At 41.9% G+C, this 26,704-nt stretch overlaps 1 protein-coding gene across 5 annotated transcripts; it reads left to right on the forward strand.

Moving 5' to 3' along the window:
- Positions 1 to 26,471, forward strand: LOC113007802 (C-type mannose receptor 2-like). 5 transcript variants are annotated; one of them, XM_080290309.1, is made up of 10 exons: positions 1 to 138; positions 685 to 779; positions 856 to 957; positions 1,134 to 1,283; positions 4,733 to 4,875; positions 15,187 to 15,290; positions 15,756 to 15,895; positions 16,600 to 16,739; positions 24,836 to 24,936; positions 25,385 to 26,471. In XM_080290309.1, the coding sequence occupies exons 2-10, from the start codon at positions 710 to 712 to the stop codon at positions 25,515 to 25,517; spliced, it is 1,083 nt and encodes a 360-aa protein (XP_080146435.1). In that variant the 5' UTR covers positions 1 to 138; positions 685 to 709; the 3' UTR covers positions 25,518 to 26,471. The 5 variants fall into 5 exon arrangements, with proteins under 5 accessions (XP_080146435.1, XP_080146438.1, XP_080146434.1 ...); XM_080290312.1 differs by lacking the exon at positions 685 to 779 and having other exon boundaries at positions 2 to 138; XM_080290308.1 differs by lacking the exon at positions 1 to 138 and having other exon boundaries at positions 333 to 779.
- Positions 26,472 to 26,704: the final 233 nt, after the last annotated feature.

The raw sequence follows: 26,704 nt of genomic DNA on the forward strand, positions 1-26,704 counted from the left end.
AGGAGAGCGCTACCTCCTGCCGCTCATAGAGGTCCGAGTCCGCTGGGTTCCAAACGTGTCTTCGTGGCACGGGTCGTGTCATTCTGTCAGGCGTTGTGTGGAGGCGAGGAGGAAGGAACCCAAACGCAGGACTCGCAGGTAGGTGAAGACTGGTGAAGGTTTATTATAAGGAGTGGATGAACAGAACAGAGGTAGAAAATGGCTGGCTGGACGACTGACTGACTGAATGGCTGGCTGACTTGACTTAACTGAACTGAACGACATCATCAATGACACGACAGTGAATGGGTAGAAACAGAGGGCTTAAATACACAGACTGGTGATAATGATAATGAGAGACTGGTGAGTACACAGCTGCACATAATGAACTAATGGGAAGAGGACTGAACATAATGCACACAGACCAAGGCTAACGCAATAAAACAGGAAGTGGAACAGGCAGTAGATAAACAGTGAACATGAACTGGAAATACTGGGTCACCGACCCAGGAACCCTGACAACTATCATATACAAAATTATCTTTAGAAAGGATCAGATCCACTTTTACTGGTAAATTAGTGCTGTGAAAATCATATCAACAACATCTGAAATGTGTGACATCCTCGAAAGTTCAAAAAAAGAAGAACTTGAAACTACTGATAATTTGAGGTTACAAGCGCTGAGCTACAGATCTCACCATTTAGGAAATAGTTTGCCTGCTTGTGAGCAATGGAGGAAATTTCTGCCAGTGCTGAATCTGCTGAACAAGACAACCCAAAACTGTCAACACATCACACAGGTAGGAAGTGATAGATTTATTTTAACAGCTGTTGTTACTGTTGTATAATTCAGTCTTTTTTTTCTTCTCTTTTCAGGTCCAAAGAGCCGTAAGGAGAATCGTTATTTAGGTGTTATTGTGCTGTGGAGTCTGCTGGGTGTTTTGCTTCTTATTGGATTTGTCACTCATGGTGTCCACTGTGAGTCTGATTCTTCATAAATAATTGTTCAAACTGCCACTGAGTGCTGAATTAATATTTGACAAGCTAAGCAATGTTCAAAGTTTTTATGGTTTAAAATAAATCAGAAGCAGTCTAAGTATGAATGCACAAGATGTTTTGTGTCTCAAAAGCCTGCCCTAATTTATTTATTTCAGACTTTATTATGATTGAGGAAAGAGACAGCCTGAATGCAAATCTCTCCACTGTGAGTAAAAAACTTGCCGTCATGACTGAGGAAAGAGACCTGCTGCGTACCAACTTCTCTGAAAATCTCAAAGAGCTTGAAGTGCTTCTGAGTTCTCTGAGTGAGTCCTTTTATTTACCGTTGTCTTTACAGTGATTCAATTCTCTAGCAAATACTGTTCTCCTTTTCTCTCACTGAGAAGAAACTTAATTAACTTAAATTAATTAAACTTAAATGCTTAAGAGACCAAATATGCATTGTCATTTGGGATTGTGGCTCTTCAAGACTTTGCACTCACTGAAATTATTCGAAATTCATAAAGTCAACCCAAGAAAGTTGCTGGATGATATTTCATTTAATTTATTTCCATCCAGCCATTCTCTTGCGCTTATCCAATTCAGGGTCACTGGAGCCTTTCCCAGCTACCATAGTGCAAGAGGCAAGGTACAACCTGGACAAGTGGCCAGTCTATTGCTGGGCCAACACATAGAAACACACAACACACAAACACACAACCATTCACACTCACATTCTCACCTATGAACAATTTAGATTCACCAATTAACCTAACCCCAGTAGTAGCAACATTGCCGACTGCATCACAAAATCAAACCAGTACAAAAATGCTGAAATTGATTCCTTTATAGAAATTGTAGTTACATTTATAAATTAATGAGTCTACAACAAATAGACCTTAATATAGGTAGTTACAGTCATTCCATCTAAAGTCAGACATTTTTTTTCTTTAGAACATTCTGCTTGACCATCACACATTTACATACAAATTTCATGGTTCAGAGTTTGAACACATCTAATGGGTTTTGTGATCATTTATCTTCATATATTTCAAGATATATATCTATATATAGCACTTTTCTACTCTGCTTGAGCAGTCAAAGCACTTTTTTTAACATGCCTCATTCACCTAGTCCAGGGGTCGGCAACCTGCGGCTCTTTTGTCCTTGTACTGCGGCTCCAGGTGGTTTGGGAAAATAAATTAGAAGTATTTAGCTGAAGTGTATTTTATTTGTGTTTAGTTCTTTTTTTTAACTTGTAGTTCTAAATTGGAAGATTATTGTGGTATTGAAATATAAAAATAAAATTATATTTTATTATTTTTCATCGCTCAAAATAAGCGTCACACTCGCAGAAGCCGGTATACCTGTAGAAACGGCGTGCATTTATCGAGACTTTCAACCCCAGATATGCCAATTATGGATCCTCGGATCCACATTATGTCAGCAGCTGTTCCCCACCGTGAACTATGTTAAAAACAAAAAACGCTCATGCCTCACAGATGACAACTTATAGTCCTGCGTAAAGATGAAAGTGACTTCGTACAGCCCCGATTTGCAGACGCTGTGCGCAGAGGTTCAGGAGCAGAAGTTCCATTGTAAACGTACCACGGCAGACCCGACGACGTTTCCATGAACATGCTCTTTATTGACCACTTTTCACATGGTTGCTGTACGCATACAGCCGGCTGTAGCTTTTCAGCTCACAGCCCGAAAACACAACAGCAGTGAGAGTACAGACTTTAAGGCGGCGAGGTGTGATTGCGGGTGCCGCTCAGGTGCGTCCGCCTCCCCTGCAGCGGCGCTGCAGACCACGCCCCGCCACACACATTAACCAGGTAAAATACATATTTAGGCAGAATTTTGCAAATATCTATTTTTTTTAGCAGCACAGTGCTTTTTTTCCAATTACTTTTTAAATGTCAGGTCAAGGCTCCAAAGGCGATATGAGGGTGGCGGCTCACAACAGTTTTTGTTTGCTACATGGATGATTTTAGTTCAGCTGGGTGTCTTTCCTTTTGTTATATTTCTTTAAGAGTTCAAAATGTGATTTTCTCTGTAAAACTTAATGGATTTCACACACCTTAGTTGCTCTGTGGATTCTTTTAAAAAGCAGTTAAAAACGTTTCTGTTCAAACAAGCCTTTTGTTGATCTACGTATTTTATATTCTTTACATTCTTTACATTTGATCTTTTACATTGTGTATAATGTCTATTGATTGTATTGTTTATTTTAATATTTTGTGTACAGCGCTTTGTGACTGCCTGTCTGTTAATAAATAAACTTTACTTACTTACTTTAGTTGTTCACACAAAGCATAAAGGTAAAAAAAAACAATATATACAGTGTTATCTTCATTTTAGATGTCAAAAAGTATTTGCGGCTCCCAGTGTTTTCCTTTGCGTGGAAACCGGGTCCAGGTGGCTCTTTGGGTGTTAAAGGTTGCTGACCCCTGACTAGGGATGGGTATTGATAAGATTTTCACGATTCCGATTCTTTATCGATTCTTATTTTTAAAAAAGGAGAACACTAAGGTCGATTAGCTTAGAACTTTGTTTTATATCTTCTCTTTGAACAAGATAGAAATTTAGGAGTAACATGGCCTTACAACACAACAGTGAGATCTTAAGAGATCCACAGCCTACGGCTCTTTAATGGGGTGTCATCATGGTCACCTAAATGCACAATAATGGCAGGTTTTGTAATAAGGCAGATCGCGCTAACATAATATGCGCTGTTAGTTGATTATTTACCTGCCGCATTAACGGGAGAGGACGTGCAAACGTTACCGCTGCTGCTGGGTTGAGATTCATGAGTCCGGAGTGGAATTAAAAACACGACATTCATTTAAGGTCATCGCGTGTTTTGTGAGCAAATTGCTTTTGCATATTCGTAGTGTTTCCTCCCTTAAATGAACTATCCAATTTGCAAGTATTGCAAGTTGCCCTGTTGTTATCCGTTCTCGTAAAGTATGACCAAACTTTTGAGCGTTTGAGCCGCTTAGGCGCCGTGTTTCCTGCCAGGTAAATGACGCTCCGCAACGTGGTGACTTTTTTCATATTTTAACTAGTCAAGACTTTTTTGATGTATTACAGATTCTGATTTATTTTGATGGTAATAAAGGTCTGTGAAAATTTCAGTCTTTTATCTCTAAAATGTTTTCAGATGTTCGAAAACTGCCTTAGATATCAATGTGTGAACAAAAGGCCTGAAAGTGGGTTAACAGACACATCTACCCATTGTCTTCCACTTATCCAGTTCAGGGTCTTGGAAGGTTTTGTGCCTATCCCAGCTGCTGTGGAGTGAGAGTGAGCGTAAAGCCTGGTCAGGTCACCAGTCTGTCACGGTGCTAATACAACAGTTCTGACCACGATGCAGTCATAATATTTGTGGGCAGTCTCATCAGCAACATGGTCATTCCAGCCAAGACAATTATAGTTTAGAATCAGAAATGAAACTGATCACAACAAATAAAAAAGCACATCATTGATAAACTGGATCTGGGTCCAGCTTCCACCAACAAAGTGGTTACACAAATTTGTCTAGAGTGTTTTCATTGTCTTATTTTTTCAGACAGTCCACTCTGTTTTAATTTCCCCGCAGGAAATGTGTCCTTCTGGCTTTACTGTTCTTGTTGGTGTGATTGATAAAAGCAAAACTATTGAAGTACTAAAATTCCAATTAATTGAACAGATCAAATGAGCATTGTTATAGAGTTCTTTAAATATAATTCAGTAACTTGCTGAACTGGTATTTGTTGGTAATGTCTTCCAGAAAAAACATGTCCTATAGGATGGAGTAAGTTCATCCATAACTGCTATCTCCTCTCAGAAAGATCTGATTCCTGGAATGAAGCCAGAAGGGACTGCAGAGCCAGAGGAGGAGATCTGGTGGTTATTGACAGCCCTGAAGAACAGGTACAGTGTTTATGTATATGAAAGGCCATATTTAAGTAATTAATTACATGCCTATTCATCTATTTAAAACATTTAATAAATTATTTAATGATGTCTTTTTTTAATTCATTTTGGGACTCCTGACCCTCACCTGTAATTATATATATATATAAGGACTTCGATTACAACTGGGACCACTGTTACCTTCACCCTCCATCATCTTCCCGAGCTATTTCTCGAGCTTCTCGTGTTCCTTCTTTCTGATGTTGCTATCATTTGGAACCGCTACATCGATCGCTACGGCTGTCTTCTTCCGTTTGTCTACCACCACTGTGTCCGGTTGGTTAGCCACCACCATTTTGTCCGTCTGTATCTGGAAGTGCCACAGGATCTTAGCTCGGTCATTCTCCACCACCCTTGGGGGCATCTCCCATTTTGACCTCGGGACTTCCAGGTTATACTCGGCACAGATGTTCCTGTACACTAAGCTGGCCACTTGGTTATGGCGTTCCATGTATGCCTTGCCTGCTAGCATCTTGCACCCTGCTGTTATGTGCTGGATTGTCTCAGGGGCATCTTTACATAGCCGGCACCTGAGGCCTTGCCTGGTGTGATAGACCCCAGCCTCTGTGGATCTTGTGCTCAGAGCTTGTTCCTGTGCTGCCATGATTAGAGCCTCCGTGCTGGTTTTCAGTCTAGCTTTGTCCAGCCAATGGCAGCATTTCTGGATATCAGCCACCTCCGCTATCTGTCGGTGGTACATGCCATGGAGGGGCCCGTCCTTCCATAATGGTTCCTCGCCTTCCTTCTCTTCCTTGGGTTTCTGCTGCCTGAGGTATTCACTCTACACGCTGTCAGTTGGGGCCATCTTATCCTATTACTAAAAGACATTTTCTGTTTTTCTTTTCTTATTTGGTGAATAGTTTTACTATTAAAAAAATGAACATTTTTCTTAACGTTAACACAATCAGAATAAAGTTATAAAACCATGATGAATATGGTAATTTTACATTACATTTGCTGAATTAAAGTGTATCAGCAAAATCTCTTTAAATTTTTTAAGAACTTTTTTTATGAAGGATAAAGGTTTTTATTAAAAAAAAAAACAGCCTGTTGATAGTGGGGCCAATTAGGAGCTGCCAGGTTAAAGCCAACCCAAAACAGCTCACCCAAGGAGGGGCCTGCCGAGACTCTTAAAGGCACAGTACACACATATAAAAAACAATACAGACATACTGACACGTCCTGATTCTGTATATGTCCAGGGCCCTATTTCAGCCGGTTTAGAAAACTCAGAGTGAAAAACGATACTCAGGGTTGAGTAACCCCGAACTGTCCAACTCGGAATATTCGGTTTCAGAAAGGCTGATAACAAGTAGTTCAATCAACGCGGAGTTGCTTTAACCCCAAGTTAAGCGCGCGCACGAGGATACATAAAGCCCTGATTAGTGGAGCACAGATTAAGCGAGTCACCATGGAGACGGAGGGAAAGAAGGCGCGGTCAATGTATTTTACAGCGCTTGAGGTAGAAATTCTGATGGCAGCATATGCCGATAACATGCAAATTTTGCAGAAAAAAAGTAACACAGCCTCAGCTGCAAAAGAAAGGGAGCATGCATGGCAAAACATAGCCGACAGAGTCAATGCGTGAGTGTTAATTTAAACATTGATCTAGGGATTTCCACCCATTTAACACGTTATTTTATTATATTTTATTTTTTATTTTATGTACCTGTACATTAATGCTGTGGAAAGACTTCCTGTTCACATAGTCTCCTTCATTTACTGAAGGAGCAATGATTGGAATGTGAGTGCCATCTATACAGCCAATCACGCCTGGGAACTGTGAAAATAAATGTAAAATGTAAGTAGTAGTTCAAGTATCACCACATCATGAATTAAGTTTCGTTCATCCTGATACCTGCAATTTTGTGGAATCCCTCTTTGATAAATCTTGTGGGTCTGTGACCGGGGAACACCACAAACGAGTACAGGAGACGTTTCAGTGCAACTGTAACATTCCTGACTGCCCGACAGACGGTAGCCTTGGAAACGTGCTCAGCGTCACCAATATTATACAGAAAGCTCCCGTTTGCAAGAAACCGAAGTGCAATACAAATAATATGTACAGAACTGAGAGGATGTCCGCGATGTATCACATGAGCAATACTAGGCCTGAGGATGTTATTCAATTCAATTCAATTCAATTTTATTTATATAGCGCCAAATCACAACAAAAGTCGCCTCAAGGCGCTTCATAGATACAGAGAAAAACCCAACAATCATATGACCCCCTATGAGCAAGCACTTTGGCGACAGTGGGAAGGAAAAACTCCCTTTTAACAGGAAGAAACCTCCGGCAGAACCAGGCTCAGGGAGGGGCGGCCATCTGCTGCGACCGGTTGGGGTGAGAGAAGGAAGACAGGATAAAGACATGCTGTGGAAGAGAGACAGAGGTTAATAACAGATATGATCCAATGCAGAGAGGTCTATTAATACATAGTGAGTGAGAAAGGTGACTGGAAAGGAAAAACTCAATGCATCATGGGAATCCCCCGGCAGCCTACATCTATTGCAGCATAACTAAGGGAGGATTCAGGGTCACCTGGTCCAGCCCTAACTATATGCTTTAGAAAAAAGGAAAGTTTTAAGCCTAATCTTAAAAGTAGAGATAGTGTCTGTCTCCCGAATCCAAACTGGAAGCTGGTTCCACAGAAGAGGGGCCTGAAAACTGAAGGCTCTCCCTCCCATTCTACTTTTAAATACTCTAGGAACAACAAGTAGGCCTGCAGAGCGAGAGCGGAGCGCTCTAATAGGGTGATATGGTACTACAAGGTCATTAAGATAAGATGGGGCCTGATTATTTAAGACCTTGTATGTGAGGAGCAGGATTTTGAATTCAATTCTGGATTTAACAGGAAGCCAATGAAGGGAAGCCAAAACAGGAGAAATATGCTCTCTCTTTCTAGTCCCTGTCAGGACTCTTGCTGCAGCATTTTGGATTAGCTGAAGGCTTTTCAGTGAGTTTTTTGGACATCCTGATAATAATGAATTACAGTAGTCCAGCCTGGAAGTAATAAATGCATGAACTAGTTTTTCAGCGTCACTCTGAGACAGGATATTTCTAATTTTAGAGATGTTGCGCAAATGGAAGAAAGCAGTCTTACATATTTGTTTAATATGTGCGTTGAAGGACATGTCCTGGTCAAAAATGACTCCAAGGTTCCTCACCGCGTTACTGGAGGCCAAGGTAATGCCATCCAGAGTAAGAATCTGATTAGATACCATATTTCTAAGATTTTCAGGGCCGAGTACAATAACCTCAGTTTTATCTGAATTAAGAAGCAGAAAGTTAGCGGCCATCCAGGTCTTTATGTCTTTAAGACATTCCTGCAGTTTAACTAGTTGGTGTGTGTTATCTGGCTTCATGGACAGATAGAGCTGGGTGTCATCTGCATAGCAGTGAAAATGTATGCTATGTCTTCTAATGATACTGCCTAAGGGAAGCATGTATAATGTAAACAGAATTGGTCCTAGCACTGAACCCTGTGGAACTCCATAATTAACCTCAGTGTGTGAAGAGGACTCTCCATTTACATGCACGAATTGGAGTCTATTGGATAGATATGATACAAACCACTGCAGCGCAGTACTTGTAATACCTACAGCATGTTCTAATCGCTCTAATAGGATATTATGATCAACAGTATCGAACGCTGCACTGAGGTCTAGCAGGACAAGCACAGAGATGAGTCCACTGTCAGAGGCCATAAGAGGATTTTTGATATGAAAGGAAGGTTGGAGATTGGCCTATAATTAGCTAAGACTGCTGGGTCTAGAGATGGCTTTTTGAGTAAAGGTTTAACTACAGCCAGCTTGAAGGCCTGTGGTACATAGCCGATTATTAGAGATAGGTTGATCATATTTAAGATCGAAGAATTAATTAATGGCAGGACTTCTTTGAGCAGTTTTGTAGGAATGGGGTCTAAAAGACACGTTGATGGTTTGGAGGAAGTAATTATTGAAGTTAACTCAGAAAGATCAATTGGAGAAAAAGAGTCTAACTTAATATCAATGGTACTAAGAGTAACTGTAGATAATATTACATCTGTGGGATGATTATTGGTAATTTTTTCTCTAATGATAAAAATTTTATTTGTGAAGAAGTTCATGAAGTCATTACTAGTTAACGTTAAAGGGATGGTTGGCTCAAAAGAGCTCTGACTTTTTGTCAGCCTGGCTACAGTGCTGAAGAGAAACCTAGGGTTGTTCTTATTTTCTTCAATCAGTGATGAATAGTAAGATGTTCTGGCTTTGCGGAGGGCTTTCTTATAAAGCAGCAAACTATTTCTCCAGGCTAAATGATGATCCTCTAGATTTGTGACACGCCATTTCCTCTCCAGATTACGAGTCATCTGCTTTAGGGTACGTGTTTCAGAATTATACCACGGAGTCAGATACTTCTGATTTGAGGCCTTAGTTTTCACAGGAGCTACAGTATCCAGAGTCGTACGTAGTGAGGAGGTGAAATTATTAACAAGATAATCGACCTCTGTTGGGGTAGCGTTCAGATAGCTGCTTTGCTCTGTGTTGGTACAGGGCATTGGAGATGATAACAGTGGGTGGATTATATTCTTAAACTTAGTTACAGTGCTTTCAGAAAGACATCTACTTTGATAAAGTCTACTCTTCACCGCTGTGTAATCAATTATTGTAAAAGTAAATGTTATCAGGAAATGATCAGACAGGAGAGGGTTTTCAGGAAACACTGTTCAGGTTCGATGCCATATGTTAAAACAAGATCTAGAGTGTGATTAAAGTGGTGGGTGGGTTCTTTTACATTTTGAGAGAAACCAATTGAGTCTAATAGCAGATTAAATGCCATGTTGAGGCTGTCATTTTTAGCATCTACATGGATGTTAAAATCACCCACAATAATTATTTTATCTGAGCTCAGAACTAAATTAGATATAAAGTCTGAGAAATCAGACAGAAACTCTGTGTAAGGCCCAGGTGGACGATAGATGATAACAAGTAAGACTGGTTTCTGAGTTTTACAGCTGGGGTGGACAATGTTAAGCATCAGGCTTTCAAATGAATTAAAAGTCTGTCTTGGTCTTTCATTAATTAATAGGCTGGTGTGAAAAATTGCTGCCACACCGCCCCCTCGGCCTGTGCTTCGAGATTTCTGGTAGTTAGAATGGCTCGGGGGTGTTGATTCATTTAAACTAACATAATCATCCTGCTGCAACCAGGTTTCTGTAAGGCAGAGTAAATCAATTTGTTGATCAATTATTAAGTCATGTACTAACAGAGACTTGGAGGAGAGAGACCTAATATTTAATAATCCACATTTCACTGTTTTACTCTTTGGTTCAGATGTGGATACTGTATTGTTCTTTCTTTGTAATTGTTTATGTTTAAGTTGTTTGTTGCTGGTTTTTAGTTTGTTTTTTGTCTTTTTGGAAGCTGACACAGTCTCTATGGAGATGGGTTTTTGGGGGGGTAGCAGGAGGAGAGAAGCTGCAGAGAGGCGTGTAAGACTGCAACTCTGCTTCCTGGTCCCAACTCTGGATAGTCATATTTTGGGGGGTTTAATAAATTTGTCCATATTTCTAGAAATGAGAGCTGCTCCATCCAAAGTGGGATGGATGCCGTCTCTCCTAACAAGACCAGGTTTCCTCCAGAAGGTTTGCCAATTATCTATGAAGCCCACATCGTTTCTGGGACACCACTCAGACAGCCAGCAATTTAAGGAGAACATGCGGCTAAACATGTCACTCCTGGTCTGATTGGGGAGGGGACCAGAGAAAACTACAGAGTCCGACATTGTTTTGGCAAAGTTGCACACCGATTCAATATTGATTTTAGTGACCTCCGATTGGCGTAACCGGGTGTCATTACTGCCGACGTGAATTATGATTTTACAGAATTTACGTTTACCCTTAGCCAGCAGTTTTAAATTTCCTTCAATGTCGCCTGCTCTGGCCCCTGGAAGACAATTGACTATGGTTGCCGGTGTCTCTAGCTTCACATGTCTGAGAACAGAATCGCCAATTACCAGAGTTTGACCCCCGGCGGGTGTGTCGCCGAGTGGGGAAAAACGGTTAGACACATGAACGGGTTGGTGGTGTACCTGGGGCTTCTGTTTAGGACTATGCTTCCTCCTCACCGTGACCCAGCCTCCCTGATTCCCCAGCTGCTTGGGACCTGCCGGGGAACAGCTAGCGGGGCCTACGCTATTTTCGGCTGCACCAGCTACAGGGGCCTGGCTAGCTACGGGTGAATGAAGGGTGCGAAGCCGAGTCTCCAATTCAGTAATCTTGGCCTCCAGCGCTGCAAATATGCTACATTTGTTACAGATATCATTACTGCTAAAGGAGGCCGAGGAGTAACTAAACATCTGACACAATGAGCAAGAAAGTGCAGGAGGGACAGGTGAAGTAGCCATGGTGCTAATGAGTCGGCTACGAGCTAAGCTAGGCTAGCGAGACAGTACAGAGACAGTGAGTGAATACTTTGGCTATAAATTAGGTAGTGAGTACACAGAAAGTGTGCTTCGGATGAAGCACGTGAAGATTATACTATGAAAGAAGAATGTATTTAAAAGTTGTTACCGTATTTCCCGGACTACAAAGCGCACCTAAATATTAGCCGCACAAGCTAAAATCAGGGGAAAATCCTGTTTTGTACATACATTAGCCGCACCTGACCAAAAGCCGCAGGTGTTTCAATGTTGACTTATCATATGTAAGAGAATATGCACAAAGGGAATTGTCAGGAAAGAGATGGCTGTTTGGAGACATCACTTTTATTAATATTTTGAAAAACAAGTTATGGGTACATATTTGCACATGTAGTACATAACAATAACCTACAGCACACCAGAAAAATAGATTCGGACTACCTTTTAGGCTCAGGTGCAGTGACACAGCTTTAACAAGAAGAAAAGTCAGTCATTCACCATCATCTTTCTCTTCTTCCTGCGCACTAAAACCACCAAAGTCCTCTTCTCCAGTGTCGGATACAAACAGGCTCATGATGGCTTCGTCATCCACTCTTCTTCTCTCCTTCGTTGTCACTTTCAAAACCAAAGAAATCCTCATTGTCAGTGTCAGAGTCGAACACCCTCAGAAGGGCCGTGGCGGTGTCCTCCTCTCCATCATGCAGCAGTCCAGCCCTTCAAAATCCGTTGGTGATCGTGGATGTTTTCACACTTTTCCACGCTGTCAGAATCCACCGGTGGAGTTGGGCATAACTTGCTTTTTGGGCATAACTTGCAAGTTTATCGCCGCTCATCATCCACGACTCCCGCTGAATGCGTAGCGCTACTTTGAAGTTTGTTTTTCGCGCTACTTCGTACGGCACTACGTTGCCTGGCGGACGGACATGTGACTAACATACCACTCTTGAACCCCGATCCTTCCGCCAGGCAACGTAGTGCCGTACAACAGCGGAACACACAAAACAAATCGTCTTACGATATGACAAAAATCACGGACAATCCATAGAAAAGCCGCACCTGACTAAAAGCCGCAGGGTTCAAAGCTTGTGCAAAAAGTAGCGGCTTATAGCCCGACATTTACGGTAATTAAATCGCTAAGCAAATAAGCTACTCAGAAACACCACTGTGTTTGAGCAGGAACAGGAAGTGATACTCTACCACAGAGCGAGCGAACACCAAGTGACCAAGTGTTATTCAAATAAATTATCGATTGTGCTGAAAAACGGTAACGTTCGCACAGAAAATCATCAGGAAATGATAAAATGTCCGAACGCGCTCTAATCACTCTCTCCCGGCGGAGAGCTCTGCGGAGAATTCAGGCTTCAACATCTACTGGCTCTTCAAGGAAGGGACACGCCATGTCTGACACTTCCTACAGTCAGGTTTCCGACAAAGAGGCGGAGAACATCAGGGTTAGTTGAAGTAAACCTGCTAGGGGGCAGGTTAGCTTCACGGAGTGTGTCGTCATAGTAACTCACTCAGAATTAATCAGAACTTGCTTTGTGAAACCGAAAACCCAGAGTTTTCGTTGACTCGGGGTATACTTACTCAGAGTTTGCACTAAACCGGCTTCCTGAAATAGGGCCCAGGGCTGTAACACCACTGAGAGAATATATTAACATCTTGATCACCTTGTTTAGACAGCATCAACAAGTTTTTGGTGACAATGATTTATTGATTGTTGAAAAAGATTTACAGCATGCTGCAGGTTAACGAGAGTGATTTACTATATTTGTTGTTGTGAAATTTATCTTCAGTAAAACAGTGCTGCTGTTTCACGCCCTTGTGTTTAGCTCTTTGTGCTTGGAGAGAAATCCTGCTTGTGCAAATCAACTCATTTTTGACTGATGGGGTGCAGGAGTGCAAAGGAGAAGGGTGGTCCTAATGTTATTGGTCACCTTGATGGACACTTCAGGTTACTGCGTTAAATTCAGTTACACAGTGAAAGTGACATAGGCGCTGCTTGTGTCCGTATTTGTTTACATTTTGAAAGACAAAGCTTACCAAATTATCAACAGTTAATGTTTAATGCGTAGCAGTGGAAATGCAAACAACCATCACTGTTTTACTTTACTGCTGAACAAATCCTACAAACCAGAGCAATCTAAGTTAAGTTCTGAAGTTGTGAAGCCATGTCACAGCTGTCCCATTAATCTATTGTACAGTATTACAAAGCTTTTATGACTGAAAAAACACATAACGAGGATCAGGAAAAGAAGTGTGCATCAGAACCTCTAAGGGCCAAATTTTTACTTTGGCCAAAATACAGACATTTAAACCTTTGAACAAAAAGTTGCTCAGTCTGCATCAAACACATGTAACTGCACATACCATAACTGGACAGGAGTGCTTCAAAACGTGTCCTAGAATTATATGTTTTTCAGTATTAAAGTGAAGCCAGTGATAAATCAGTACATTCACTGGTGCACAGAACATCCCATGTAGAACAATTAAAATCATATGAATCAACTAACAAATTGTGGTACAGCTACAGTGAATTAGCTTCAGCGGTGGTGTCTAATTTAAAGAGTCAACAATTACATAGAGTCTGGAGAATATTTTAATCCAGAACATTTGTACATTTTACTGTAATAAAAATGTATTTTTTACTGAATAAAAAAATTTAAAAAATAAAGTCAACTAAAATTGATGAAAATAGATGTGTGCTGGTCCAAGGCCCAAGACCAGATTGATGGCTCTACAACAGACATGACTAAAGTAAATCTGCTGGTTAGCTGCACAGATACAGTAAAACCAAAAAGCATAAAAACTTAACACAGCTAGCATGCAGCAGCTTCAAGGATTGTGCATAATTTACACAAAATGATAGCAACAGTGATAATGGTAAATGGCCTGTATTTGTATAGTGCTTTTCTAGTCCCTAAGGACCCCAAAGCGCTTTACACAACCTGTCATCCACCCATTCACACACACATTCACACACTGGTGATGGCAAGCTACATTGTAGCCACAGCCACCCTGGGGCGCACTGACAGAGGCGAGGCTGCCGGACACTGGCGGCACCAGGCCCTCTGACCACCACCAGTAGGCAACGGGTGAAGTGTCTTGCCCAAGGACACAACGACCGAGACTGTCCAAGCCGGGGCTCGAACCGGCAACCTTCCGATTACAAGGCGAACTCCCAACTCTTGAGCCACGATCGCCCCATAACTGTTTTATTAGACACTAGTTCAGACAAATGTGCTACTAAAGACAGCCTGTAACATCCCCCTCTCCTGTCCACTCCACAGATTGACTGTTCAGAGAATATGTGATATTATTTAGATTAATTATTACAGTGGCGCCTGAAACTAAAGTCAGTGAAGCTTTGCAGCCAGATGTGTACAGCTGCATTTGACTGATCAAAGTGCACTCAAAGGCAGCACTCAAAGGCACCTTTTTTTTGAAGAATGATGCATTCTTCTCTTTATAGTGATTTTTTTTTTATTATAAAAGCTATGTTGTACACCAGATTAAGGGGACAGTTTAAAGGATTTGTTCAGCAGTAAAGTAATCCAGTGATAGTTATCTGTATTTCCACTGCTACACAGGAAAATAATAACTGTTGATAATTATTTGGCAAACAATTTTTCCAATTGTAAACAAATAGCAGTGCAAAGCAGACAATCTTGGTGTGAAATGGCTTCTTTTTGCACGTTCTAGCATGTGGCTTGTTGAACTTCAGGAGCGAGGAACTTAACTGCACCTGTGAAATGAAATTATTTGCTATGATTATGCGTTTTCTGAGGTGCAACTTATGACATAAAATAATTTCATAGTTTATAGATAAAATTGTGGTTAAAATGTTTTCTCTTCATATTAAACAGACCTTTCTCTCTACGATCACCAAAAAAAATGCTTGGATTGGTTTAAATGACGAAGAACAGGAGGGAACATGGAAATGGGTAGATGGAACTCCACTGACTCTGGCGTAAGTCTTCACTTTGGTTCAGTTCATTACTTTACTAGTTCATTCATTACTATTAAATTTCCAGAATATTTCCAAATTTGTTAAACCCACAGATGAATGCAGATTGTTCAGCTTGCATAATGGTCAGTTGAGCCAAACGGCTTCCCACAGCTTAAAGATGCATGCAAATGACTTGTTTTTTGCCACACTGCGCCAAGGCTGTAGTTATTATTTCAGTCAAAATGTTTGTGCAGTCTGGGCTTGTGTGTTTGTCTGTATACCTTGTGTAGTAAAAGTAAAATGAAATATATATTATCTTTTATTTTTATCTGAAATTTGGTGATCTTGATGTACACTGTATTTATAAAAACTCAAAGCTGCTGATGGAAAATCAGTCTGACAAAACTCCTCACACAAACACCAAAGACAAAGACTCATTTTTTCCTCAATAATAATAAAATAATGTTGTTGTCACTGACCTGCTAGGTACTGGGCAACAACACAACCTGATAATGGTGGAAAACAGGACTGTGCTTATGTCACAAACGATGGGAGAAGGTCTTGGGATGATGGTTGGTGTTTGACAGATAATCGTGAATGGATCTGCGAAAAAACACCAAACCCAAGTAAAGTTTCTTTAAGATAATTTACTCATAACCCGGGGTGGCTGTAGCTCAGGTGGCAGAGCAGGTCAGCCACTAATCAGAAGGTCGGTGGTTTGATCCCAGGCTTCCTCCTGCCTGCATGCCAAATATCCTTGGGCAAGATACTAACCCCGTGTTTGCCTACTGGTGGTGGTCAGAGGGCCCGGTGGCGCCAGTGTCCGGCAGCCTCGCCTCTGTCAGTGCGCCCCAGGGCAGCTGTAGCTTGCCATCGCCTGTGTGTGTGTGTGAATGGGTGAATGACTGAATGTAGTGTGAAGCGCTTTGGGGTCCTTAGGGACTAGAAAAGCGCTATACAAATGCAGGCCATTTACCATGCCATAAATGTTTTGAAGTTTTATCGCTTATTATAATTCTACATTTTAATTGTCCTCTGTTTTATTTTATAATATGACATGTTTTGTTGTGGCTAAGATAAAAACTTGTGCTAGTGTTTAATGTTTTCATTGTTGTATTTGTTAAATGTTTTATTAGGTAGATTTTAAGTTTTATTTTGTGTTATATTATGATTATGATTATTATTCTTATTATTGAGTCTCAAGTGAATAAACTGTGATCAAGTCTTTGGAGGACTTTACTTAATTAAACAGAGATCAAATAAGCATTGTTATACAGTTCAGGAAAAAAATTCTTTAATTTAAATATTGCTTTTCTGTAATTTCATTCAGATAAAAAATGTCCTGTAGGATGGAACTTCAACCATAGCTGTTATCTCCTCTCAGGAAGATCTGGTTCCTGGGATGAAGCCAGAATGGACTGCATAAACAGTGGAGCAGATCTGCTGGTTATTAACAGCCCTGAAGAACAGGTACAGTGTTTATGTATGTGTGTGTTATTGAGATGTAAATACATTTTGAAATTCAAGCTCCTATTTTTAATGTAAATAGCTTTTTCTGGTTTTGAAAAACCAAGAAATGTTTCTATTAACCCTTCAACATTTTATCAACACATATATAGACATTAAACACTGAAACAACTATAATTCTGTCACAGTGTGAGACAGACACTTATTAGATTAGACCCTTTTTATTTTTGCTGAATACTTTTAATTTCAAAGTATATATTTTTTGTAGTGTTAACACAATCAAAATAAAGTAAAAAAAAAAAATCACGAGCGTTTTAAAATGTACTATTGTGGAGGTATGTAATAACGACAGGAGAGGTCTCTGTGTCTCACTCCAACTTTATTAACTGACTCTCCGAACTTCACATATAGTGAGCGCCAAAATCTCCACCCCAACACTTCCGTTCAACTTGGGTGTGTGTGGAGCCACCTGGTGGTCCCCTGAACACACAGTTAGGTCTCTATTCAGTCCAGGACCCTGGGTCTAAGCAAACGACCCGAACGACTGAACCTGGGAGGGAGAGAACAGGCAGAGGAAGGTCCATCCTGTGAACGAGGCTGGTGAAGGCGAGCAGGAAAGGCAGGAGGAGGCTCAAACGCCGGTGGTCCGGGGGTAGTCCTGGGGGGAAAACCAGAGTCTGTCAACCCCATCGAAGGAGGGCGGCCACGGCGAGGGGCCTGGGCCGGCACTACATTACTGTCCGGAAGAACATGTGCAGGTTTAAGTCTGTCAACACACACAGTCTCCCTTCGACCCCCAAAATCCAAAACAAAATGTTTCTGGCCCGGTTCAATAGCCCTGAATGGGCCGTCATACAGCGGCCGCAGCGATGTCCTGTGGGCATCGTGCCTGACAAAAACAAACTTAGCAGTCTCTAAAGTCTTTGGAACAAAGGTGTCAGGCACGCAATGGTGCACCGGACCAGGAACCCGAAGCGAGTGCAAAAGCGGGTTGAGAGATAGCACTGATGGATCGAAGCAGGGAGAAGGATTTTCGGGCAAGAATTCTCCAGGCACGTGGAGGGGCTGACCAAACACTAGCTCAGCTGGGGAAGCGCCGAGATCCTCCTTAACCGCAGAGCGCAGCCCAAGCAAAACCCACGGGAGGCGGTCAACCCAATTGCCATCCTTTAAGGAGGCGCGAAAAGCAGCCTTAAGCGACCGGTGGAACCGTTCACACATCCCATTAGCTTGCGGGTTGTATGCGGTTGTGCGGTGGACTTTAGCCCCCAGTCCATCAGCCATGGCCGACCAAAGCTCGGATATGAACTGGGGGCCTCTGTCTGACGTAATGTCCGCGGGTGGGCCGAAACGCGAGACCCAGCTTGACAAAAACGCCTTGGCCACCACTGCTGCTGTAGTGGACGCCAGGGGGACCACCTCCGGCCACCTGGTGGTCCGGTCAACAACAGTCAAAAGGTGCGTAAAACCTTGTGACTGCGGCAGAGGACCCACCAGATCGACATGCACATGATCGAAACGTTTGCTGGGTATGAAGAACGGCTCCAGGGGCGCCTTGGTGTGTTTATGAACCTTCGCACGCTGGCAGGGAATGCACGCTGACGCCCATTCCTTAACAGATTTGCGAAGGCCTGGCCAAACAAATTTAGAACTGACCAGTTTAACAGAGGCCCGGACCCCTGGATGAGAGAGAGCATGTACCGAGTCAAAAACCGGTGGAAACATCACAGACGAGGAGGGGACCACCGTCCTGCACGGGTCTGTCCTCTACACTCAAAAAAATGAAACGTTGACTTTAATTAAAATTATTTTGTCAACAGGGTCCACGAAATTGAATTATGTTAGTTTAAAGCAAAAATCTTTAGTTCATCTAATTTAAAAAAACTACTTAAGATTAACAAGACATATTTAAGACTAACTAAATCAAGTTATGTTGTATGAACATAGATGATATATTTTCAGGTTAGATAGTTTAGATTAGTTACTTCAACACATTTCTTATTTGTGGCAGTAAAATGTTAAATTTAAGTTAGATTAATTCAAATATTATATTTTCAGCCACCTTGTGCTTTATTAATTAGTTTTACATAAATCTATTTTGTCAACAGGTTCCACACAAATGAATTAAGTACATCCAACTTATTTTTTAAAATTTATTTTATTGCCAACACATTCAGTGAGCATTTGTGTAAACCCAGTCCAAAATAAAACACAACAGCTCATTAGGGTTAGTAATTAACAGTATGTAGACAGATGCAACATCAAGACTTTAAATTAAATGGCTGTATCTACCAGAAATAGAAGAAAAAAAAAAACGCATTGAAGATCACATAACACATTGATAAGATGACACTTGAGTTATGCACATGTGATGCTAGTAAGGTCTGTGAGTGTTTTTTTCTTTTAGTGTCTAAAATGGATAGCAAAGTTGCTATTTGCAATGATTGCTTAGGGTCAGTCCAGTAACACAATGCCAATGAAGTGCTTTCCTTTAACAATGCAAAGTGAAGTGTCCACCTCAACAGCCACAATTTAAAAAAAAAAAAAATGTAACAACAACAATAATAATAATAATAATAATAATAATAATAATAATAATAATAAATAGTCCACTGATATTAGCAATCAAAGAAAATTACATCACCATCCCAAATAAAACTTTAACAAAACATGCCAACATTATGGTCTAACAATAAAACAGCTTGTCAGCGTTCAGTTTTTTTGCAACAGCACAGCAGTAACCATTTAACACTTGCCACTGTCAACATTTATTTTACCAGTGTTTGGGCAAAAAACTTCAGATGTAAACATTTTAACATGGAAACAATTGGTCGTCTTTAAAAGTCCACAAAATATACATTCATCCTGCATTCCCAACTTGGATGATCTGATATCCTCGTGTTGGTGTTGTTCCCAGACCATCATGAAAATGTTGTTCCAGGTTCAACATTGCAAGTGACCAATCACATTGTTGTGACGTTATTCTATTCCAAGTCATTCGTGCATTTATGAAATTCAAATGTTGCAAGGACAATATCAATTCTGCTTACTGTTTATTAAAGGGTTACGGTTAGGGTTAGGGTCAGTTGATCGGCGGACAGAGGCGGTTTCACGCAGCTTAAGTACAGTTTTTTGTTTTACGCCGTTTTTTCCCGACATGACTTAACTTAAATGTTATGCGATCAAGTAACACATTAGTATTATGTACGTTGAATAATAGACACAATTACGTAGACTTGATTAGAAAAACATATGTTAACTTAACAAAAACATATATTTTAAGTAAAATGAAAATAAATAATTAATATACACTGAACAATCCACCTCATTCATTTTTTTGAGTGTAGTATGAGGCCCGTCTGGGTGGATTTAAGTGCGAGGATGTCCGGGTCACCGCTCTGATCGGCAGCCATGGTGGAGTAGTCTATGCCGAGAAAGACGGGAGAAACCAGCGCACGGGACAAACAGTCAACCACATGATTGGATTTACCAGCCACGTGCCGAATGTCCGTGGTAAACTCAGAAATGGCTGCCAACTGGCGCTGCTGGCGTGCACTCCATGGATCAGAAACCTTGGACATGGCAAACGTCAAGGGTTTGTGGTCCACGTATGCGGTAAAGTGACGACCCTCGAGAAAAAACTGGAAATAACGAGTCGCCAGGTGGAGCGCCAGTAGCTCCCTGTCAAAAACGCTGTAATTGCGTTCGCTGTCACGTAGCGTACGGCTGAAAAAGGCGAGCGGTTGCCAGACACCCGAGATTCGCTGTTCCAGCACCGCATCGGTGGTCAACGCAATCGGCGCTGAGGGGGATGGGTGGGCCAGAAGGGCAGCATTAGCTAACACTGACTTAGCATCAGAAAACGCTTGGATGCTTTCCGGAAACCAGTCAACGGAGTCATTAGCTTTCTTACCTTTTAACGCCCCATAAAGGGGCTTCAGCAGATGTGCCGCTCTGGGGAGAAAACGGTTGTAAAAATTCACCATCCCCAAAAATTCCTGCAGCGCCTTAACATTCGTGGGACGCAGAAATTCCGAAACAGCTCGGACTTTGTCAGGCAACGGAACCGCGCCCTCGGCGGAAATACGGTGCCCAAGAAAATCGAGAACGGGCAACCCAAACTGGCATTTAGACGGATTAATAATCAGTTCATGCTCCGCCAAACGCTGAAAAACCTGCCGCAGATGGAACATGTGCTGCTCCTTCGAGCTGCTGGCCACCAGTATATCATCAAGATATACAAAAACAAAGGGCAGCCCGCGCAAGACCGAGTCCATCAACCGCTGGAAGGTTTGGGCGGCACCTTTCAGGCCAAACGGCATGCGCAGAAACTCGAAAAGGCCGAAAGGTGTAATTACGGCGGTTTTGGGGACATCCTCCGCGCGCACGGGAACCTGGTGATATCCCCGTACCAAATCGATCTTCGAAAAAACCGAGGTCCCCGCAAGATGGGCGGAAAAATCTTGGATGTGGGGAATGGGATAATGATCGTTCTCTGTGACATTATTAAGATGGCGGAAATCCCCACAAGGTCGCCACCGACCATCAGATTTAGGCACCATGTGCAACGGAGAAGCCCAGGCACTGTTCGAACGCTGCACGATGCCCAGACGCTCCATGGTGGCAAATTCTTCCCGAGCGACAGCCAGTTTGGCAGGGTCGAGGCGGCGCGCGCGCGCGAACACCGGGGGCCCTACTGTAGTTATGTAATGCTCCACCCCATGCTTCGTCACAGTGCTCGAGAAAAGGGGGGACAGAGAGTGAGGGAAACTCAGAAAGCAAACACTGAAAAACGTCACCCGAATCTACTGAGTTAGCATGCACCACGGGCTGAGCACCCCGAGTCAAACAGGGTAATGAGGAAAATGACACAGCATAGGGCTGCTCGATTATGGCAAAAATGATAATCACGATTATTTTCACTGAAATTGAGATCTCGATTATTTGACGATATTTATTTAACCCTTTAAGACCTACTATAGAACCAAGTCCGCCAGAGCTTATATTATTTTTTTACATGTTGTAGTGCCATTTGTGGGAGCATTTCAAGTTGCTATACAACTGTTATAGCCCATATTTTAATAATATGTATGCATTAAGTCCATAGTAACTACATTGATTGCAAAAAAGTGCAATAAACTACAAAAAAATTGAAAATCGTTTTTGTTTTTTTTACATATATTTCTACTTGGAGAAATTTAAGAGGCTTATCCCTCAAAACTTTAAATACAAAAAAGTTGCAAAAAATAGTTTACAACAACAGGAAATTTATTTTGAGTGTCTTCATAGTTTTATTTTGGCGATACAGCAATTTTTATATACACTGCAGGAAAAACAAAAAACAATCCTATGATGCAAATTTGCAAAGAAAACAGCAGGTGCATCAAAATAAACTATTTCCAGCAGTGCAATTTGAGTTCTAAGCATCCCAGAAACTATTCAGAAAAGTCAAACATGACCAGTATAGGCTTTTAAGGCCTACAAGTAAAAAACTACATTTTCCACTAAAATGACATCACTTCCGGTTTCGGGCAGGAAATGGCGGACATGCGATAGTTCGCACTGATGTCTGTTTCACTGTGGGAAGTGTTAGGAACAGCTGATCGGATCAGCAAAGCCTGTTTCTGGAATATTATGTTTTTGTTCCTGCAAACGCTTTTTATGCAATTTTTGCAAAGCTTTATGTGGAAGGAAACTGTGACCGAGGACAAGCTGATGGCATAAGATGTAAGTACAACTCCTCTGGTTTCATATGCAAAACAAAATATTGCGCTAGCTTACACGGTTCAGGTTCTACAGGGATTTAAAAATAGTTACACAAAACGGAGCGTGCAGCTCTGACCAGCTAAAGGGTTAACAATGACTTTAAAAAATAATATAAAATAGTGTGCAACACCACTGAAGTTTTTTTTTACCTCTCTTTTCAACCAACGGCAGTCACTCTCCTCTCCAAATAACTTCTGCTTAGCTTTCCAAGCTTCCCTCGGGTCCTCTTAATCAGCTGTCTCCAACCTTTTTTGCGCCACGGACCGGTTTATGCCCGACAATATTTTCACGGACCGGCCTTTAAGGTGTCGCGGATAAATGAGGGAGGGGCTAATAATCGGCTCAGTCATTTTTAATGATCGTTGAAAGCCCAGATCGTAATCGTGATTAAAATTCGATTAATTGAGCAGCCCTAACACAGCATCAATTAAACGTCTGTTAGCAACATCAACCAGCAGTCCGTGAGCACAAAGAAAATCAGCGCCTATTATAGGCACAGAGCTAGCAGCAACAACAAAGTTCCACTGAAAGTCACGGTCATGAAAGCAAATAGTCACCAACCTTTCACCGAAGGTTTTGATGGAAGAGCCATTAGCCGCTGTTAGCAATGGCCCGCAGCCCTCAGCTAGCCTGTCCGAGCCAACCGGGGGAAGAAGGCTCTTCTGTGAGCCGGAGTCCACCAAGAAATGCCTCCCCGAGCGTGAGTCCTCTAAGAAAAGCAGCCTTTCCTTGTTGCCAGCGGTCGCGGCTGCTACAGAGCGCTGACATGCCCGTTTCCCTGGGTCTGGAAACTGCAAGGAGGGAGACAGCGCCGTGCCTTCGCTCCAAAAGGCTGGTGATAAAAACAAATCCCCTTTCCGCGGTGCCGCCATGCAGCGATTCCGGCCACTGTGGACGAGTCGGAGGGACCCTGGAGCATCGGTGAGGGGGCGGGGGAAAACGCTGGTGAGTCCTGAACAATCGCCTGGACGCCGAAAGTCCTGGTAGCCAGGAGGATGCGATCCGCCTCTTCCGCAAGGGAGCGGTAATCCTTCGTGGCCAATAGCGGGGAGTTGGCAAGGCCAGCGCGCACTGGAGCCGGCAGCTGTCAGAGAAAGAGGTGGGTGAAGAGAAATCCTCCGTCATCCGCGCCCAGCAAGGACAGCATGCTCTCCATGAGCTCGAGAGCGGTGCCGTCGCCCAGGCCCGCGAGGGAAAAGAGTTTCTCGGCCCGCTCAGCATCAGAGAGGGAGTAACGCCGCAGCAGCAGCGCCTTGAGGGCGGCGTACTTGCCTTGGGCTGGGGGGTCCCGGAAGAGAGTCATCACGCGGCGGGTTGACAGCGGGTCAAGTGAGGCCACCACATGGTGGTATTTAGTATCGTCGGCTGAAACTCCACGAAGAGCAAACTGAGCTTCTACGTGCACGAACCATGAAGGAGGATCGTGAAGCCAAAAATCCGGCAATTTAAGCGCCACAGCAAACGCAGCCATCGGCGGAGGTGAAAGTCCGGCGGCAGTCGATGCTTCCAGGCCGGAGCTGGCTTCGTCGTCGAGCCTTAGCATGTTCGCTACAGGGGTCACCAATGTGGAGGTATGTAATAACGACAGGAGAGGTCTCTGTGTCTCACTCCAACTTTATTAACTGACTCTCCGAACTTCACATATAGTGAGCGCCAAAATCTCCACCCCAACACTTCCGTTCAACTTGGGTGTGTGTGGAGCCACCTGGTGGTCCGCCACACTATCACAGAAATTCATTTTAGACAGAAATTATATCGGGGAAACAACCTGTCAGTGGAAGAAGACGCTGAGGAAGAATAAGAAAGTGTGGCAGTGAAGCAAGGATAAGAAAAACAGGATATGGCAAAGACGCCAACAAATGCAGGGGATGCAGCATACATTGCATGAGAAAGCGTTTGCTATGAGGTGTGACAGGAAGTCCGGTAACCTACAGAATACTATTGCACTATGTTTGGTTTCCACAGCACATGATTTTTGGTTGTGATATTCTACGTGTTTTAGTAAAAATTATGTTTTAGTAAAAATGGGTATTAGATTTATGACATGAGCAGACAACTCTAAGAGTCCACTGGCAGAATATATTAACATTTTGACCACGCTTGTTTAGACAATATGACAAAAAGAATTAAAGATTTGAATGAGTGAGTGTTTTGCTGTGTGAGCTGTCATTAAATGTATCTTCGGTGTTGCACGAAATGCATTGTAGAAAATCCGAAGTTTTAATTAGTGCTGGCTTTGGATTTTTAAAAGAGACTTTTAGATACAATAAACTGCATAGACTAAAACTGGGATTTTAAAGTAAAATAAAAAGCTTTTCCTTCATATTAAACAGAACTTCCTCTCTACGATCACCAGAGAAGTTTGGATTGGTTTGAATGACGAAGAACAGGAGGGAATGTGGAAATGGGTAGATGGGACTCCACTGACTCTGACGTAAGTCTTCACCTTGGTTCAGTTCATTCCTTGTACTGAATTTTCAAAAGATATTTGTTAAACACAATGGTGAGCTTACATGTCAGTGGGTGGATCCCAACTGCACGACCAAAAACTTAAAGATGTGTGCTAATAACTTGTTTTGGCCACAGGGGGTCAGAAGAAGTTCTGAACTGGTGTGTTTTGCCATCTGCAGAATTTATGCAAGCGTGATTAAAAACCACCATGTCCTGAAAAGAAAAACCCCAAAACCCCAAACCTTTTTTTTTACTCATCCCCATTGTTAATTGAAATTTGGTGATCCTAATGTAAAGTGTATTTATACCCCCCCCCCCCCCCCCCCCCAAACATGCAGACACACACACAAACACGCACACACAAGCAACTAACAGCTTAAGTTCTTCTTAATAATAATAATAATAAGATAATGTTGTTGCTGACTTGCTAGGAACTGGGGAGGAGCTCAGCCTGATAATGGTGGAGAAGAGGACTGTGTTCATCTCGGAGGGGATAAACAAAAATCTTGGAATGATCTTTGGTGTTTATCTTCTTATCAATGGATCTGTGAAAAAGTTCCATAAAACAACTGATTTCAGAAAGATGATCTATTCATAAATGTTTTGCAGTTTTATCTTTGACTACAATAAATTCAATTCTGTATTTCAATTTTAGCCTAAAATGACTAGGTATTTGGTTCCTTGGTGTGGTCTCTGTTGTTGCTTTTTTAATATATATGTTATGTATTTTTGCCGCCATGAGGCAAACTTAAAATCCTTTAATTTTCTCGAAAATCGACAGTGCATCTTATAATCCGTTTTGCCTTATGTATGAATTCTGGTTGTGCTTATGTAACAGGGTCATAAATCACATTGTTATAATTACACAAAATGTGTTCTAAACCCCCAAACTGCTCCTTTTATACCTGACTTTTAGGACCTCCAAGCCTGTAGTTATGTTCATTATCAGTTAGAGCCCCTCCTCATTCTTTTCTTCTTCTTCTTTGGTGCAATACTATAAATACAGTGTACCCCTTTTGCCTCTCCTCTTTTCTACAATTCCCCTGTGGGAGAGGTGGGTGTCATTTCTTTCCAACACCTTAAAACATACATAATTCATATTTAGCCACCCTGATGTTTATGATTGCGAGTTTAGTTCAATTATTGTCATTATTAAGCCTGTTTTTGTTAGATGTTATAAGTGTGTAGTATGTGTGTATCATAAATGTGTTTTAGGCACCATAAATGCTAGCATGAATATATACTCCTTGCTAGCTTGAAAGTTGTGGTGGGTTGAGCTAACCCTCTTCCCCACTGTTTGTATTTGGTCGTAGGAGCTGGAGTGGGCAAACTATTTACTTGGAGGTCTTTCTTTCTTTTACCTTTTTTTATCAGGTATGTCGGATTTCATGTTGTTGTTTTGTTTTATCTTATGTCAAATATGGTACGTGTTAATGCATACTTTATGTTTAATGTAAAAATAAATGCCACCCTTTTCTACAATTCCCCTGTGGGAGAGGAGCTGGAGTGGGCAAATTATTTACTTGGAGGTCTTTCTTTCTTTTACCTTTTTTATCAGACACAACGCAGAATCACACCAGTTACACTTACTGACCTCGAACCGATTTTATGATGTACACGGTGCTCAAACATCTGTCAAAAAATGCTTTACTACAATTTTGGTAAGCTATGAAGCAGCACCGCTTGATGGATTATCTGAGCATTACGGCTACTGTAGTCTGGAGCCTCGAAGAGTAATCTGGGTCCAAAAA

The sequence above is a fragment of the Astatotilapia calliptera genome, chromosome 16 (genome assembly GCF_964374335.1).
Source record: "Astatotilapia calliptera chromosome 16, fAstCal68.1, whole genome shotgun sequence".
NCBI lineage: Eukaryota > Metazoa > Chordata > Actinopteri > Cichliformes > Cichlidae > Astatotilapia > Astatotilapia calliptera.

Coding starts and splice junctions, on each gene's coding strand:
- LOC113007802 (XM_080290309.1), top strand. CDS start 710: ATGGAGGAAATTTCTGCCAGTGCTGAATCTGCTGAACAAGACAACCCA. Junction 780..855: donor ACTGTCAACACATCACACAG/GTAGGAAGTGAT, acceptor TTCTCTTTTCAG/GTCCAAAGAGCCGTAAGGAG. Junction 15,291..15,755: donor GGAACTCCACTGACTCTGGC/GTAAGTCTTCAC, acceptor CTGACCTGCTAG/GTACTGGGCAACAACACAAC.